Source organism: Phocoena phocoena, chromosome 16 (genome assembly GCF_963924675.1).
Source record: "Phocoena phocoena chromosome 16, mPhoPho1.1, whole genome shotgun sequence".
Classification (NCBI taxonomy): Eukaryota; Metazoa; Chordata; class Mammalia; order Artiodactyla; family Phocoenidae; genus Phocoena; species Phocoena phocoena.
This window is the reverse complement of record NC_089234.1, coordinates 249,010-267,137: the sequence shown is the minus strand read 5'-3', so window position 1 is coordinate 267,137 and position 18,128 is coordinate 249,010. Positions and strand designations below refer to the sequence as shown.

Below are 18,128 nucleotides of genomic sequence, written 5' to 3'. Positions count from 1 at the left end.
CCCACTTCACAGGGACAGGTGTGGACATCAGGCCCAGACCTCGCCCCCACCTGGCACCTTGGTGACTGTCCTGATGTTGTTCAGAGGCCATGTGTTCTCACTTTGTCTGACTTGAAACCAAAAAACTCTTTAAAGGGACTCTGCTTGCTTCAGGAAAGCGCGCAGACAAGCAGACCCTCTCTGGTCTGAGTGCACGAGCCCCAAGAAATGAGAGGAGCTGAGCGCAGACAATTCAACTTTATGTTTAAACAGGACACACACAGCACAAGCGTTCTGGAAACGTGGTAAGAAACCTCTGAACTCATCCACCTGAGGCTTCAGCTGTGGCAGGAGCGGCTGGCCTCACTGCGCAGTGACAGCGACCCTGGGCGCTGGAGCTGGGGGCCCCCGCGGGTTGGGCACTGGGGGGGCCGCCTTCTGGCTCCTCTCTGCAGACAGGCGCTCCAGCCGCTCTGTGTAGAAGCCGTTGAAGTCGAGCCTGCGGGGGAAGTGGGCAGGGTCCCTGCAGATGCCTCCGTGGCCACACTGGCGATCCCCTTACCACCCCACGGTGAAGGGCATGGGAGGCACTCAAGTCTCTAGCACACGCGCACTCGGACACACATACAGACCCCAGGCGATACTGAGAATAAAGCTTAAAGACACAGGTGAGGGCTTCCCTGGTGGCACCGTGGTTAAGAATCCGCCTGCCAATGCAGGGGACATGGGTTTGAGCCCTGGCCTGGGAAGATCCCACATGCCACAGAGCAACTAAGCCCGTGTGCCGCAACTACTGAGCCTGTGCTCTAGAGCCCGCGAGCCACAACTACTGAGCCCGTGCACCACAACTACTGAGCCTGCGCTCTAGAGCCCGTGAGCCACAACTACTGAAGCCTGTGTGCTACAACTACTGAAGCCCGCGCGCCTAGAGCCCCTGCTCCACAACAAGTGAAGCCACCGCGATGAGAAGCCCGCGCACCGCAATGAAGAGTAGCCCCTGCTCGCCGCAACTAGAAAAAGCCCGCACGCAGCAACGAGGACCCAACGCAGCCACACAAAAAAAAAAAGACACGGGTGAAGTGAGACAAACGTCTCCAGCCCCTGGACATTGGGGCTCTCCGAACCCCGGAGCCCAGGACATCGGAATGCCTGTGGGCGGAACAGGGCAGCCCAACGTTTGGCTGAGCCTGAGGCTACCCAACAGGAGGCTTCTCAGGGCAGGGACAGCCCCCTCCTCACCTGAACCCGCCCCCAAAGGGAGCAGGCCCGCCACGCCCCCTCTGAGGAGCAGGAAACCACCAGCCCCAGGTCCGCAGTCCCCACCGACCGGCCCTCGGGCCCCGCGCGCCCGTCCTCGCCGCTGCACGGTCCTCCCCACGGCCCCCCAGATTCCGCGGACTCCTGCTCGCGTCAGCCCTGTACGCTCGCCGCTCCCGGGGTCATGGGAGGTGGACCCCAGGGGGACACCAACGTGGCCCTCGAGGCGCGGCAGGCCGGGCGAGCGCGGCCCTGACCTTCCGTGCGTTCCCCGGGGTCTCCTGACCGGCCGCCAGCAGGAAGGCAGCGCCTCCTCACTGCTCACTGGAGACAGTGTGACTGCCCGCGGCTGTCCTGGGTCCCGGCTTGGGGCACAGCGGCCAGTGCAGCTGACCCAGGCCTGGCCCTCGGAACACAGAGAAACGCGGAGAGGGCTGATGGGGCGGCCTGACGTATACCAGTCAACACGTGCACGCAGGGGAGCACGCACACGAACACCCGCACGCGTGAACGCCCAGATGCCACTCCTCCAGCAAGCGGCCAGCGGCGGCACACGGAGGCCCAGGGAGCCTCGGCCTCGGTCACACCTGCACCGAGTGGCGGGAGGGCGCGTGGGCCGGCGGGAGGGCGTGGTGGGGCAGGGCGCTGGCGGGGGCCGGTGCACCCACCTGGAGATGACGCTGGCCATGCCATGCTCACAGTCGCTGGTGCTGTAGATGCTCAGCCGGGCCAGGAGGTCGAGCAGGTGGGCTGAGAAATTCTTATCGAACTTACTGATGGTGGCCTCGAAGCTGGAGGCCAGCTGCGGAGCGTCCACGTGCTCGGCCAGGCACTGCAAGACATGGCTGCAGTGACTCGGCTGCCCGCCAGCGGCTCAACCCCCTTCTCTCTTCTTTTTTAAATAGAAAAATGTGTCTCGGCAATTCTTCACGTGAAGAAAGGTAAAACGTTAGGCACTGTGAAAACCCCTGAGACGGCAGGACCTAGAGACGCTCCAGGCAGCCGGCCCTGCGGCCCCACCACACGGAGCCAGGAAGGACGTGAACCTCAGGGTTTCCGCGTGTGGCTCAGATCTTCCAGCTGACACTGTTTTCTCCTGACCGCCGCTCAGCAAGTGGGGAACCTGGGAGTGCCTGCCCGGGCTCACCCTGCCCCGCCGCACCCCACCCTACAGGACACACACCTGCACCCGCCGAACCACAGCCCTTCCGGTTACGGACAGACTTTAATCGCAGTGACCGCAGGCCCCTGCGGGGTATCCCCATGGCTCGGCCTTACCACACACCCACTGAACGACGCAGCCTCACTGTGGGAAGTCGGGAAGGGAGATTCTCCACGGCTTGTATTTGGAACATACATTTAAGAGCCTTTTTATCAACCAAAGGGAAGACAGGAATGGCGGGCTGTAGCAGGTGTGGTTTCTGAGTGCTGTGACCCTAATGCTGTGTCAAATCCCAGCGGGACAAAGGAGGGCCTCGGGGACGCCCGCTTGGCCACCCACCCACCTTGCGGGCAAGCTCCTTGCGGGCACGCTCCTCGGCCCGCTCGGCCTCCGTGGGCGGCCCCCGCATCGTGCCGTGCTCCAGTGTCAGGTGGCCCAGCTCGCTATCCAGTTTCATGCTCTGCGTGAATCTCTGGGGGGTCGGGAGGAAATGCACATCAGCCACGAGCAGCCCACTCGAGGAAGCGCGGCCCCCGCGTGGCTGGGACGGTCTGCAGGACTGGCTCCCGCCGCCCAGAGTCCGGGGGGCGAACCTGCATGCAGTTGGTGAACATGACGCACACGGACATGAGCTTGGAGAAGACACGCAGCAGTTCGGGGTTGGTCAGCATGCAGTCCTTCAGGCAGCTGTCCAGGAAGCTGGTGTGGTGTCCCAGCACATCATCGATGTTGGAGGCCTGGGCGGGAGACACTGTCAGAGCCGCTTTGCTGAGACGACCGCACCGAGGCCCTGACTGGGCTGCTTTGTACGGTCTGTGTTGTTTCCATGTTTTAAACCATCCTGTGGTCTTTTGGGGGAAAACTTCAAAATATCGCTAAAAGGACACACTGAATGTGCCCCAAAAGGTCCAAGGTTTTCGTTTTTAAAGACAGAAAACAAGGAGGAAACACTGCCCCCTTGCACTTTCTGCTCCTGGAGTTTGGTGACATGAACTTTTTGGCTGACGGCCCCCAGGGGCCCTGGGATGGGCCTGGATGGGAAGCTGACCCAGAGCCGAGGCTCCGAGGGAACTGCACACTCTTCTGGCAGCCTGAGCCTGGGCCACGCCGTCCTGCGTGCCCTGCCCTCCACTGCTAACACGGCTCTGGCGGCGTCGGGGGAGCCGTCGGGGGAGCTGTCGGGTCCGTGCCCCACCTCCGCCTCCCTGACCTCTGACCAGGCGTCGTGACCAGCTGGGCTAAACTCACAGATCTCAGGCTCTTCTCCAGGACGTGCCAGGTCGGCTCCAGCACCTCAAACATCATGTAGTACTGGATGTTCTGGACGAAGTTGAGCATCCGCTGCCGCAGGGTGAAAGCGCCCGCGAACCTGCGCCAGGCGAAGGCGTCAGACACACAGGGCGCCCGCGGGCCCCCAGCACTCACGAAGTGCCGAGCAACCCTGGGCCTGCAGGTGCTCCCAACCCTGGAGGAGCCGGAGGTCCACGAAGGGCTCTGGCTCAGACACGCCCCACCATCCCACAGTCTAACGGTAGCATGGAACGTCAGAGACGTGGAGGCTGCACAGGCCAGCTCCTGGGTCTCCGTTTTCGGGGTGTGGAGAGGAACCACCCTGCTCCACGGGAGCCCCGGAGGACGTACCACTTGGCCGAGTGCAGGGAGTACTGCTTGGCAGTCTTGTTGCTGATCCAAACGTTGCAGAGCTGCCGTTCCACGTGCTTGCAGTAGAACATGTGTCTGAAGAGCATCTGATAGCGGGTCAGGGCTTTCCTGCAAAGAAGGAACAAAGCGCATTCCGACGGACGCCTGGGGGTTGTTGCCGGCACCAGACGTCAAAGGCGAGGCTCACGGGGCGGAGCGTGACCTGAGCAGCCAGTAACCCCCAGGGGCCTAAGCAGGCGTGAGAGCCTGATGCTTACCTGTTAATGATCAGAGACAGGGGCCACTTCACCACGTAGTCGAAGGAGAAGGCCTCCAGGCCGCTCAGCGTGAGTTCGGTGGGGTCAGCGTGGACCATCGCCTTTTCCTGCTTGGTCTCGATGGCGAGGACACGCAGAAGCTGGGTGATGAGGTCGTGAGGCATCAGGTCGATCTGGGGAAAGAGAAACACAAAAGCATCAGGTCCCAACCCCACCCCGCCCCTACATCACAAAATGGAAAAGCGAGTCCAGGGCCGAGGAATCTCCTCCAGACATGGATTCTAAGTCTGGGAGGCTGGCTTAAAACACCAAACATCTACTGATACACCTTAATTAAAAAACAAAACTGCTTTCAGTCAAAACAGAAAAAGAAGGGTACAGAGAAATTACTTTAAAAACATCCCTGATGGTATCAAGGAGAAACAAGGGCAAGTGAGAAACCCAGAATCCCGCGAGACTCAGCCCTTCTCCACCACCTGCACAGGCCAGGCGGAGGGAGCACATGGTGAAGACGGCACAGCGGTTCTGGGCAGGGAATGCAGTCCGCACACTGCCTCATTCACACCCTTACACGGTGCCACCTATGTGCCAGAGACGTGGGACAATTCCTGTAAACTGATAAGAGACTGGGAGGATAGAGAATGACAGAACCACAATGAAAGACAAACAAGGAAGGATGAAGGAATGAACAGGAATCCACAGATGAGAACTCACGTCACCTGCTGCAGAAGTGGACCCTGAATGGCCGTGCTCCCTCCCACCAGGGCCGCGGCCTACTCAGTGGGCAGCCCAGGCCCGGGGACTGAGCATCAGAGATGTCAGTCTAGTGGAGCGCTGGCCGTGTGCTTTGACCCAAGAATCTGACTTCCCGGATCTTATCCTACAAGAACACTCCTATACCTCACAAGAGACCCCAAAACACATGAAGTGCGAGCTGCCAGAACTGAGAAGGGTCTACGATGACAGTGGGAGGCCTGACACCCTGCTGTCAACAACAGAGACCACCAGGCAGGTCAGAGACAGGACGTGAGTACAGTGAGCTGACTGCCCCCAATGGGACACGGCCCCAAACAGCTAGTGCACACAGAACACTCCCCAGGACAGACCATATGTGAGGCCACAAAGCAAGACTTAGTAAGGTTAACAAAACTGATATCATGACATGCCCTCCGATTACAACAGGATGAAGTTAGACATCAGTAATAGGATAAAATGAGAATATTCACAAATAGTGAAAATAAAATATGCTCTTAAAAACAAATGGGTCAAGGAAGAATCACAAAAGAAATTCAAAAACATCTTGATACGAAGGGAAATGAAAACACTATAACCAAAACTGATGGGATGCAGTAAAAGCAGAGCTCAGAGAGAAACTCACAGCAGCAAATGCCCACGTTAAAAAAGAACAATCTAGGGCTTCCCTGGTGGCGCAGTGGTTGAGAGTCCGCCTGCCGAGGCAGGGGACACGGCTTCGTGCCCCGGTCTGGGAAGATCCCACATGCTGCGGAGCGGCTGGGCCCGTGAGCCATGGCCGCTGAGCCTGCGCGTCCGAAGCCTGTGCTCCGCAACGAGAGAGGCCGCAGCGGTGGGAGGCCCGCGCACCGCAAAAAAAAAAGAACAATCTCAAGTCAACAACCTAACTTTACAACTTAAGAAACTAGAAAAACAGAAAACTAAACCCGAAGTCAGCAGAAAGAGGAAGATAACGAAGATTAGAGAAGAAATAAACAAAACACAGAACAGAGAAACAACAGAGAAAATGGATGAAACCAAGTTAGCTCTCTGAAAGATCAGCAAACTTGATAAGCTTTTACTTACGTTTGACTAAAAAAAAGAGAGAAGACTCATATTACTAAAATCAGAAATGGAAGTGGGGACATTATCGTCAACCTTACAGAAATAAACAGGATTACGAGAACTAATTCCTACACAAATTCCTAAGCACACACAAACTACCAAAACTGACTCAAGAAGAAACTGAAAATTGGAACAGACCTGTAACCGGAGAGGAGACGGAAAAAACAACGAAACCTTCACAACAAAGAAAGCTTCACTGGTGAATTCTACCAAACACTCCAGGAAGAGCTGACACCAACCCTCTCGAAACTCTTCCAGAAATCCGGAAGAGGGAACCCTTCCAGATCAGTCTACGAGGCCAGAGATGCTACAGAAGACTAAAGCCAACATCCCCGCCAGACACGGATGCAGAGTCCCCCAGAGACCCCGACCCCCCAGTTCAGCAGCCCATGGAGAGGCTCACATACCACGACCCCGAGACGTGTCCCTAACAGAGCCAAGGAAAAGCCTGTGAGCATTTCAACCGAGGCAGGAAAAGCACTCCTCAAGGGCTGGCTTCTGCTGTTTCTCTCTCCAAGGTCCCTGGGGGGTGCCTGCTCACCTTGAGGTCGTCTTTGAAGGGGTCGGTGTTGGCAGTGCTCATGCGCAGGGCCAGCTCCAGCAGTGCCTCCAGACGGGTGGGCGTGATGTCGTCCACCGGCTTCTTCAGCTCCTCCTCCGTGAGGTCCATGAAGTGCACGAAAAAGTCGCCCTGGTCCATCAGGAAGTAGCGCTTGATGGACCTGCGGGCAGGAGAGGTGAGAGGCCGTGGACACGAGGATGGCCCAGACCCGCAGAGTGCTCCCTACGAGGGGTGATGGGGGGAGCTGGGCGGAGACTGGGAGGAGGTTCCCATGCCCACAGGTGCCCCGAGTCCACGGGTGCCCACGCCAAGAAATACATTTATGGGGGGAGCAGGGGTCAACTCCAAATGTGCTGAAATGAACAGCGGGGTCACAGCACTGTGCAGGACATGCTGCCAGAAAGGCACTGGGGACCGCAGACAGGTCCCTGGGAGGGCAGGGGGCCAAGGCGGGGGCTGGCGGCCGCAAGGAGGGAGCTGTGCCACCGCAGACGAGGGGATGTGGGCACACACGGCCCTCTGTCGGCCCCTGGGGGCGGGCGCACCTCAGGCGGGCCACGAGCTCCTTCTCCTCCGTGAGGAAGTCCAGCAGCACCTTGCTGGCGTAGCTGAAGGCCTTCTCGATCTGCTCCACGTACGCGCGCTCCTTCAGCGTGTAGATGACCTCTTTGGCCACAGGGCAGGTGACGTCACGGCCACACTCTCTGACCACATTCAGATATTTTCCTGGAAAGGGATGGAAACAGTCAGATTACCATGCTTGCTGTATACGTGATAACTCACAGGCCTGAACCCCAGACATCGCAGCCCCAGTGCCGGCCAGAGGCAGGCAAGAGAACCAACCAGCTGATCACAGTCCCTAACCCCTCGGCCAGAGCAGAGCAGCACAGCTGTCGCCACAAAGGGCTGCAATCTCCTGTGGCTTCATACCTGCACTTGCCTCATCAAAGGCACAGGAATAACCTCAGAGAGCCTCACGGGAACCAGACGCTACACCACCTCCCAGCCCCGATCTCAGAACCAAAGTGTGAGGCCCTGGCTGGAGCGTGTCTCCAGGTAACTCATCCCACATGTGTCTCTCAGTCACGTTCCTGACCGCAAGGAGATGACTAAAAACCCTGCAAGCCCAGCGGGGCACGAGTCCTTTACTGCTTTTCCTATGCTAGCCTGTGATACTGAGAAATAAGACACATACCTCTGGTCTTTGTTCTTGGTTCCTGGCACTGAGCTCCTACAACCCTTCGGATTTTGTGGTTCACAAGCCCCTTTCACCCACACCTGAGTTTACACTCGCAAGGTGACTCCTGGCCATCCCTACAGAGCTTCAGGACGGGGGCTGGCGGCCGGAGGAACCAACCACGTGATGGGAGAGTGAAACCCTCAGCCCCATACTGACATCTTGGGGTGGGGGAGGGGCTGGAGGCTGAGTTAATTCCCAACAGCCCGCTAGCCGATCAGCCGTGCCCTGTTCCGGAACCTGCAGGGAAACCCTGCAGGAAGGCGTTTGGAGAGCTTCTGGGCTGGTGAACGTGTCCATCTGCCAGGAGGGTGGTGCCCGGCACAACCCAGCTCCACAGGGACAGACTCTCCCGTGCTCGGGACCCTTCCACACCTGCCCCATGGACCCCCTCATCGGGCTGCTCATCTGCATCCTTTACAACATCCTCTGTAACAGACCAGCGATCTAGCTAAGTCAAGCGTTTTCCTGAGTCTGGGAGCTCTCATGGCAAACATCGAACCTGAGGAGGGGGTCGTGGGAACCCGATTCATGGCCACACTGCATGGAGTGCAGTGGCCTGGGGACCCGACACTTGTGACCGGCGTCTGGTGGGGGCGGCCTCGAGGGATGGAGCCCTGACCCTGTGGGGCCTGCACTGACCCTGGCACGTAGTGCCAGAACTGAGTTAAATGGGGGGGTCACCCAGCTGGTGTCCAAGGGGAGCAGAGAACTGGCTGTTGTACAGAAACCCGCACACCTGCGGTCAGAAGCGCTGGGAGCAGAAAACAGTCTTCCTTTCAGTGGCCACAGAGCTTTAAGAATCACAAAAGGACGGCAAGTCCAGCTCAGGGGTGGGGGACAGAGTGAGTCCACCGGGCGCCGCCGGCACTGCGGGCGCCTAACCTGGGCAGGTGGGGACATGAGACGGCCCGCCAGGCCCCGCCCCCACGGTCACCTGTGCTGAGCACCTTGCCCGCCATCTTCTGCAGGAAGGACGGGATCTGCCGCTGCACCACGGTGTAGCGCTGCTCCCAGTACCTGTCGTTGTAGTCCTCCTGGATCTTCTCCTTTCGCAGCTCTCGCTCCTCCACCATGAACTCGCTGAAAGGCATGGGCGCCGGTGACGGGCAGAGCTCACCACACAGGCCGCCACAAACAACGGGAGTCCACGGGGGCCATGGACAGCCTCGCCGCCCTTCATTCTCAGCCGCCGACGCCCATGGGGTGAGGTGCTCATTACTGGGCGCAGAGGGGACTGAGGTCTGCAGAGCTGACAGGACGCTGACTCCACTTTACTCCTCCCGCCCCCCCCACGGGAACCTCGCGTGTTCTTCCATCTCGAACGCGGGCAAGAAGACGACACTCCCATCGGGGCCCATGTTCCTGTCACCAGCAGAGCCAGACACCCTGACGCCACCTACGCTTACCGTGGGAAGGCTTCCTTGCCAGGCCCTCATGCTAGATTTTGTCACCTGGGTCGTTAGTAAATTATGTCTAGACAACAGGTTCATTTTTTTAATGTTCCGACGTGTACAACAGATACACGTCAGCATAGAACTCTCCGTGAGCTGACGCGCTTCACGTTGTGCACTGAGCGTGGCGTCAGCTGAGAAGGGCCCGCAGGCCCCCACCTCACCCCGCTGCCTCCGCAGCCCCTACCTGTATGGGTCGTCGATGATGCCCCTGTAGATCCACTTCTCCAGGATCTCGAAGTAGGGCACACTGGCGGCCGTGGTGAGGTACAGACACAGCTCCTGTGCCTGGCTGTCGCCCGTGTAGCTGAAGCTCCGGTCGTGCAGGAGGCTCAGGGTTGACCCCCCGACACACTCGCCTTTGTCCACCGAGGTGGCTGCCAGGGGAGAGGACAGCGCTCAGTGCTGAGAGGGCCACTGGGCCACCACGGGCTACAGCCCCTCCTCAGGGGACAGGCCTTCCTTTTGGGATAAACTCCAACTATAAAGCTGTGGTTTTTGGAAGCTCCCGGAGTCTTCCTCCCGCAAACTAATAAAACACAAAGCTGCGTGGCTTTCGCCTCGCAAAAGTAAGAATCGGAGGATGAGTGCCCTGGCCCAGGGTGTCCCTCCCACCAGGCCCGCGCACCCAGGGAAGCCAGGATGTCCACGGTACGCATGGCCGGCTGGATGTGGAACCAGAGCTTCTGCAGGGACAGGAGGCCCTGCCTCTGCAGCTGCTCCAGCTGCGTGACCAGGATCAGGTACTCTTTTACCAGTGTTCTCATGGCGGCCGCCAAGGCGTGGTTCACCTGCCCGTACTCGAAGGAGGACTTTTCCTCGACGAACCTGCAAGGAAAGCAGCCCTGAGCACCGGGTGGGTGAGAGCTGTGTCTCAGAAGGGGCGGTCGGAGCCTCTTCCCCAACCCCAGAGGGCACCGTGGGCAACGCCTCCCTCCCTCTTCCAGGCCCAGGAGTGAGGCTGCAACTGTCCCCGCAAGGGGCTGAGTGCGCTTTGCTGGGTGCCTACCTGGTCACAGTGGAGTAGCTGGAGGCTGCCGGGAGGACCCTGCTCACCAGCTCCCGGATGGACAGGTCCAGGCTGGGGTCCACGAGGAAGGTGCGGCTCTGCCTCCCCGTGAGGGGCTGGGCGGTGACGTACCTGCCGTCCACACCCACCAGCACGTACAGCAGGTCCTCCACGACGGCCGCCTCCTGGGCGGCCAGGGGCAGTGTGCCTGTGGGCACAGACGCCAGCTGGCCTCGCCTCCCCCAGACCCCCCTCCGCTGCCCCTGGGTGACTCCCTCCAGCGCTGGTGGACCTGAAAGCCAAGGTGATCCCTCGGCTTAACTGATCCCGTCGGGGCACCACAGGCTGAGATTACACAGCCTGGACCGGCCTATTGGAGCCTTAAAGCAAGTAAAACCCTCCACACGGAAATAACCCGCGTGCACTCAAAAGGATGAAATCGGGAACGACAGAGCTTCTGACACGTGTCGCGCTCGTGACACTCACTACAGCCGGGTGAGCCTGCGTCACTCAGGGAGAAAACGGTTTCCTCTGAAGCTCTAAAACGCTGATGATTTCTCTCTCACAGTGAAAGATGGTTCCCTTTGACCCCAATGGACTCAGGACAGTCACAGGCCACGGACCAGGGCTGCCCCCCAAATGCCTCACAGCCCCAGCGGCTCCCCACCTCTTAGTTCTCAGCCCAGATGGCCCTCGGCACCCTCCCGACACTGCTGGGCCAGAGGCAGAACCAGGAGAGAGGCGTCCAAGAGACCACTGGCGCCCTGTGGGCTCCTGTGTCAGCCCCAGGGCACCCAGAACCAGGGCCTGGCAGCTTGGGATGGGGCGCACCACACGCCCACGCTTACAGAAGCCCTGCTGGCCTTGCACATCCACGGGCGCACACCTGCCGGTGGAAGCAGGATGGGTCTGAGCCAGTGGCCCCCTGTCCAGGCACACGGATCACTCTGGACTCAGAGCCGCCCCTGAACTTCAGGTGGTTTTCCTCCACGGCTCTGGCAGGTCCGACTACGACCTCAGGACCCCTGAGGGAGGCAGGTCCGGCTGCCTGACCCCCAAGTGCAGGGCTGCTGACCTCCGCCCTGCTTACCGCCAACCTTGGCATCTCCCTGGCCAAGGCCCAGCTGAGGCTCTCGGGCTGCAGGCCCCGGGGCAGACGCCACCCGGGCCCCAACCCCTCTCCCCGCCAGCGTGTAGAGCAGAGTGTCGCAGGCTGCGTTATTGTGAGGCAGACCAAGAGACTATGTACAGGACCTTCGGGAGGCACGGCCAGCTTGAGGCCTAGCTCTGAGGGACACAGTGCAGAGGCTGGGATGGGAGGCTGCACGAGCCGCCAGGGTCTCCGCAACTCACTGGGGTGCAGGGCACAGGCCGGACACGCGAAGCCGGCTCTGGGACGACGGAGACGAGCACTGGGGCCGGGCAGGGCAGGGCTCAGGTCTGCACCCTTGTGTAGGGCCACTGGCCACCAAGGTCAAGTTAAAGAAAACCAAAAATCCAATTCTCAGCCACGCCAGCCATCCAATGCCCACCAGCTGCATGTGGCCGGTACCTGCACTGGACGAGACAGAAAGTTCTGTGGGACGTGCTGAGACCCCAGCTGTTGGGAATGGACAAATGCCCTCGGGCTGAAAGGGCAGGTGGAGGTGGGGCTGGGGCCAGGCTGGCACAGCGGGAGGGACGCAAACACCACACGGTGAGGAAGAGATGCTGGGGAAGGTCGGAGCCCGTTGTGGACACGCTCAGCACACAGATTCTCCCGGACTTCAGGAGAGCGGCGCCAGGGACAGAGTTGGGGTCACACTGGGGACGCTGGATTCCTTCAAACTGATGTGGTCACCCGGGAAGGGGACATTTGGCGAGAGCCAGGAGCACGGCCCGAGGATGCGAGACGAGGTGGGGGGAGGGGTCCCTGGGGGCCGGGGGTCTGTGGCGCAGGACAGCACCTGTGCTGCCCAAACGTCCAGAAAAGCGACTGCATCCGCAAGACCTGAGCCCGAGGCTCGGGGCCCCATCAGAGGCTGCTGCACGGGAGCTGCACGTGCGGTTAGAAGACGCCCGCGCTCGTGACCTTGGGGACAAGGCCCTGGGTCAGGGCAGGACCCGTGAGGGCGAGAGGCGCCACGCCGTGTGGCCGTGGACGGGCTGGCCCAGGCGGGCACACGGAGCTGCAGGCCGGCGCGAGGAGGGTCAGCCCAGCGATGGGTGGGTGGCGGGCAAGTGGGTTGGGGGGGACCTGCCTCAACAGGGACTCAGACGGCGGGACACCGCACGGGTGGTGGGGGTGTCCCACAGGGCCGCTGCACGTCACCTGAGGAGGCAAGTCCCTCCTGGGTGAGGCTCTGCCAGGGGGAGGCCAAGGCAGGGCCGAGGACGACCACGCTGACCACAGGCACCTGAGCATAGACGGGGCCAGGGGGCCGTGGAGGCTGCATCAGGGCCTGAGGCGCTGGGCCAGGGGGTGACAGAGGGCAGTAGGGTGACAAGAGGCCTGCGGGATGGGCGTCAATCCCGCCTCCGGAGCCCACGGGGTGCGGCTGCAGAAGGGACATGGGCCAGGCTGCCCATCCGTACAGAGTTCTCCCCGGGAATGGTGTCACTCAAGGCAGCCTCGGAGCCACCCCCATGCGAGGCCCGCCCGCTGTGGCCGCTGTGTGCGAGCAGCCACACAGGAAACCTACACGGGAAACCTTGCACGTCCAACACCATAAGCGCGTCCTGCCCTGGAGAGCCAGCGCCTGGCCGCCTCCGCTCTGGCCAAGTCTCCCCCGAAGGCGCCTCTTGCGGGCCTGGAGCCTCCGTGGCTTCTAACTGGTCCAAGCCTGCACGCGCAACACGGAGACGCCACGACCGCGGGGAACAGACTTGCTCAGCGGTTCTGCTGCCAAAGTCCTCCAGATTCTGCCGCATGTGCAGGGGAGCCCGAGGCGTCTCATCTGCCTGCCCAGCCAGCCCCTGGGAATGCCAGGCCCCAAGCCTGCAGCACCGGGGTCCCCGCCTGCCCTGCTTCTCGCCCTTGGATGTGGCCCCGGGGCCCAAGCTCCTCTGATGGCCACAGAGCAGGCGTAGCCACACTCCCCTCCCTAGGCGGGCTCTGCGGGTGCCTCTCTGTGAGCACCGAGTGTTCCCTGCTGCCCCTGCTTCCCGTGTGCCCCGGGAGCCAGAAGGCAAGACGGTGGTCAAACCCACGTCCCCAGATGCCCCACAGTCTGTCTGAATGTGACACACATAGGCCGGTGTGGCCAAGGCCGTGTCACGCGTGTAGCAGAATCTGCAGTGGCACGACTCACTGTTGGGAAGGCCGACCCGGTGATCCTGCCGTCCCAGGACTGCCCGAGCCCCGGGACACAGGCGCTCCTGAAAGCCGGGCAAGAGCCAGCCCAGACACAGGCACATCACCACCCACTGCTGACCGGGGATGGGAACATGAAGGACGGTGTCCGGCGGGCACTGCTCCTTGCCGCGTGGCCAAGGGCAGCAGAGGGCCCGGGTGATGGCACAACACCGGCCTGCCGTCTCCACAGGGCTTAGCCCTCCCTGCCGCGGCGAGGCCCCTGCGGTCAGAAGTCGGCACGTCACCTACCGATGGGCACAGCCGCGTCCATGCTCGTGCCTGAGCCCGTCAGGAAGTCCCCGAGCAGCATGGGCCTCTCATACACCCACGCTGGGAAGACAGGGAGGCGCTGGCCCAAGTTTTTTTTGTTCTGCTTGTCTCGAAGCATCTTTCTCGTGAGTTCCAAAGACTGGTGGGGAGGTTTTTAGAAACAAAAAAGAAAGATACGCCTTCAGTACAAACACTTAAAACCGACACATCCGCGGTATGAAAAAGCAGATCCCTGAGCACACGTGTGGACGGAAACACACGTGTCTGAGCCCATCGCAGTGCAAGGGGCCGGGGACAAGGCAGACGGGGCCCAGCCCCTCATCAGGGTCTGGACTGCACGGGGCCCACAGGTAAAGCTGGAGCTTTCGCACAGTGCAGGCCCACTCTCGGGACCTCCGGGCACAGCTCACCGCTTTTCCCAGCGGCACGAGGTCTAGGCCCGAGCTGCCAGGTGAAAGGAAGGCCCAGTGAGAGTTGGTCGGATAAGGGGCGCACCTACCCGAGCCCCTCGGGGCTGAGGGACAGAGGGAGATGGCCACTCTGGCTTGGGCAGGGAGCCGTGGTCCCCACGGGTGCCCAGCTTTCAGAGCACTGGCAGGGGGCGAGGGGGCGTCGAGGAGGGGGCAGTGGTGGGAGGACCACATGAGGTGGGGACACAGGACATGCCCAACCCACACCGGCCTGCAGCTCAGACCTCAGGAGGCAGCTCTGAGTGGCTCGAGAGCCAGAGGCAAGACGGTGGGAACACAGAAGGACGGCAGGAGACCAGGGCTGGACACAAAGTCAAAGGCAAGAAAAGCGGCAGGTGAGGGAGATAAAGTATCACCTCAAACCAACTGCCCAGTGTCAATGAGGGGAGCCGGGACTTGCACTGGCCAAGCCTACAGAATGGGCGGGCAGCAGGCGCTGACCCCCAGGGGAGTCAGAACCCCCCACCCGGGGCCCGGAGCTCGTGTCCCAGAGCCAGGCCCCTGCCGGGCCAGAGTCCACACCCAGACGCCTCCACCACACGGTACCTGCTGCCACGTGGGGCCCGTGGCCACGCTGCCCAGCTGCTTCCTCAGCTCCTCCAGCTCCTGCACAGAGATCCTGGAGGCTGCGGCGGGGGCGCCGGCCACGAGCTCCGCTCTCTCCTTGGCGTTCTGCTGTAAATACTGCAGGGTCTGGAAGCACACGGCCCTGGCGTCATGCGGGCCTCACGCTCGGGCCCTCCGCCGGGCACTGCCGCCCCGCCCCACGGACCCCAGCTGCAGCCTCCACGCGGAGGCTGAGAGCAGGGGCCCCACTCGTCCTGGAGCGGCAGCCTGCTCTCCCGACGCTGCCCGCCACGAGACGCCACGCCCCCAGATCACGGCAGGTCGGGATCCCAGACCCTGTTCCCAGTGGCTCAGCCTTTTCTCCACATGAGACCGGCCTCCCTTGCTGCTCGAGACCACGCCCCTTTATCTGTCCCGGCGCGGTGGCCACCACGCGCCCGGCCACATGCTTCCCCGCTGAACGGACCCTGGGCCTCGCGATGCGAAAGGAAGCGCCGACCAGCCCTGGATGCCCTGGGCCGGGGCTCCTCAGATGGCACGCACTTCCCTCAGTATCACAGGTAACACAGGCTCAGTTTAGCACAGACAAGAGCACGGCCTGGACAACGAAGGTCAAAGGCCCTCTGCCCCAGAGGCCGCTGCTAGCGCTGCGCTCATCTCCACCACGTTGCTTCCGTTCGGGGGCGCGCACCTCAGTGCTACAGGTGTGAGGCTGGGGCGGTTAACGGGGGGCCACCAGGCAGGACAGCCGTCCATCATCCCCACAGACGCAGAGAGGCTCTCCTCCTCACACAGCCGCCCCCGAGCCCGGCACCCACCTCCCTGTCCTCTGTGAGCTTCGACAGCAGGTACACCAGGGGGTCAAGGTTCCTTGTGTTCTTAGATTTCAACTCATCATATTTCTTCAGAAAGTCCTCAGGAGTACGAGAAAATTCTGCTATTTTAACCTCAAAAGCACAGACAGAATGATTTAGAGACGATAACTAGGAACTTTAAAAAGCCTTGCAAAAACTAAACCCAAAAGAAGAGTGAAGTTAGGCAGATGGAATAGTCACGTGTCTCTAAACGAAAACGAAGAAAACGCATCAGGACGCTTTGTTAAACTCACCCATATTCTCTTCTGTGGTTTCTTCCATGTTATACTTCCTAAGCCTTAGGTCAGACCCTAACCACCTATGTTTTTCCTAATAGCGTATATGCATTCTTTCCATGCACTTAACTCTTTTCCCTCTGGAATCATTATTACACACACGTTCAGGGGCTACGTTTTCTCACTGATTAAAATGCTCCCCTTAAAATAAATTGGACATAACTATGTATCCTAAACTCTCTATTCTGCTCAGTAAGTTTTCTGAATTATCCTTGCGCCATCGTTAGGCTGTTAAAATAAATGAAGCCTCATAATGTGTTTTTAAAATAGACTTCTAAATTGTCTTTTACTGAAAACCTGTAACTTTGAATTTTACATTATTTGAATTTAAAAAAATCCACTTTGAAGGGATTTCAATGTGGCTAACGCCAGGAGCTTCCTTTTTCACCCAGAGGAGAATCTGCGTCACGATGTGAACAGAAATCAGGACCATCTGGGCCTCCCTCCTTATGGGGCGCAGGGAGGGCGTGGCTGAGAGTCTGGGTTCCCAGGTCAGGTTGCCAGTCCAACACTCTCCCCGAGCCTTCATTTACTCATCTGTGCAACGGGTGATGGGGAGAAACCAATGGAAGCAGAGCGGAGCAGAGAACGTGGCCCATGAAAAGCATCTGACAGTGTTGTCTGCCAGCGTACCGGCACCGCTGTGGCTGCTCGTCAGGAAGGTGAACTTTGTGCCCAGTGCAGCACCGGGGACAGGCACTCACTTTGGCGCTGTGTGCAGACACAGTGGTTGTGACATACGGGGTCCTATTCTTCTGCAGCAGGTCGATGTAGACCTCGGCCCCGTCCCCTCCGTGCACGCGCAGCAGGCTGAGCAGCTCATTGACGTCGTGGTGAATTCGAAATTCACTCATGATTTCGGCTCTGTGTTCTCCTAAAGGTAAGAGGAGAGCCATTTATAAATCAAGAGGCTATAAATTAAAAAGTTTTAAAGCAATTGAATTGGCCAATGTCAGGTCTTTGAGAAGCCAAATTGTCACAGAGCCCATCCTGGCCTGAAGGTTCCCCACGAAGACACCACCACAGCCTGCTCCGACCAGCATGTGGGGCCCCTTCCTGGGGAGACTCGCCCTCCTCGCCTGCTGCTGGGGTCTGTCATTCTCACTGGGCGCTGTCTCAGCGGGCAGCTCCCATGGGAATCAGTGCTGAGCCCCAGCAGCTCCAGCCAGGTTCCAGGCTCACTCCTCAGCTCGGGGGGCCTGGCACGTGCACACACAGTGGACGTGGCCCTAAGGCCCGGGCCCCCATTCCTCCTGGGTGACCCCAACGGCACGTGGCCCTGGGCCAGCAGGGAGCTGCTCCCCTCAGGTGGCAGACAGCACTTTCTAGTCCCAGCTGTGCAGATACAGTGGTCCCAGCCCTTCAGGGACCCTGATCTATACAGGGAGCTCTGCACAGGCCTAAGCCACCGCCCCTCGCGGCTGCCCCTGTGAGGCCCACACCTACAGCTCCAGTTGCCTCCAGCTGTGTGTTCTCTGTGCACTCTGGTAACCAGGATGCTGCCTTTTCTCGCCAGGCTGGGCTTTGCTAAGACTGCTACACATCTCCTATGTACTTGAGCTGGGTGGGCTTCCCCTTCAGCTCAATCTGCCCTGTCCATCAGATGTTCTAGGGTCTCCCCACTGGATCTCATTTATGGTCAAAACCATAAATGAGATCCCATCAAGAAGACAGTGGTAGCCTGCAAGGGGACCTCTATGCAGATGTCCCCAAAGGGACAGTAGTGGCCTGCAGGGGGACTTCTGTTCTCCCACTGATGACTGGTCCAATTAGCCATTATTATTAAGAGTAAGACAGACAAACACGGGCAATTAGTCATAGATTCAACAAATAAACACGAGCAAACTTTACACGCTTCACATAAACGTTTCAACGCGGCTACACAGGGTTCATAATTTGGG

At 59.9% G+C, this 18,128-nt stretch overlaps 1 protein-coding gene across 1 annotated transcript; it reads right to left on the bottom strand.

Moving 5' to 3' along the window:
* Window positions 1-342: 342 nt before the first annotated feature.
* Window positions 343-17,081, bottom strand: TUBGCP2 (tubulin gamma complex component 2). Its single transcript, XM_065894062.1, has 17 exons — window positions 16,932-17,081; window positions 15,896-16,024; window positions 15,057-15,203; window positions 14,020-14,179; window positions 10,437-10,644; window positions 10,056-10,255; window positions 9,615-9,804; window positions 8,911-9,056; window positions 7,282-7,462; window positions 6,716-6,896; window positions 4,318-4,490; window positions 4,040-4,168; window positions 3,647-3,767; window positions 2,992-3,135; window positions 2,742-2,870; window positions 1,905-2,068; window positions 343-478 (listed from the first exon to the last, which is right to left on the bottom strand). Exons 1-17 carry the CDS (start codon window positions 17,079-17,081, stop codon window positions 343-345), a joined length of 2,688 nt encoding a protein of 895 aa, XP_065750134.1.
* Window positions 17,082-18,128: the final 1,047 nt, after the last annotated feature.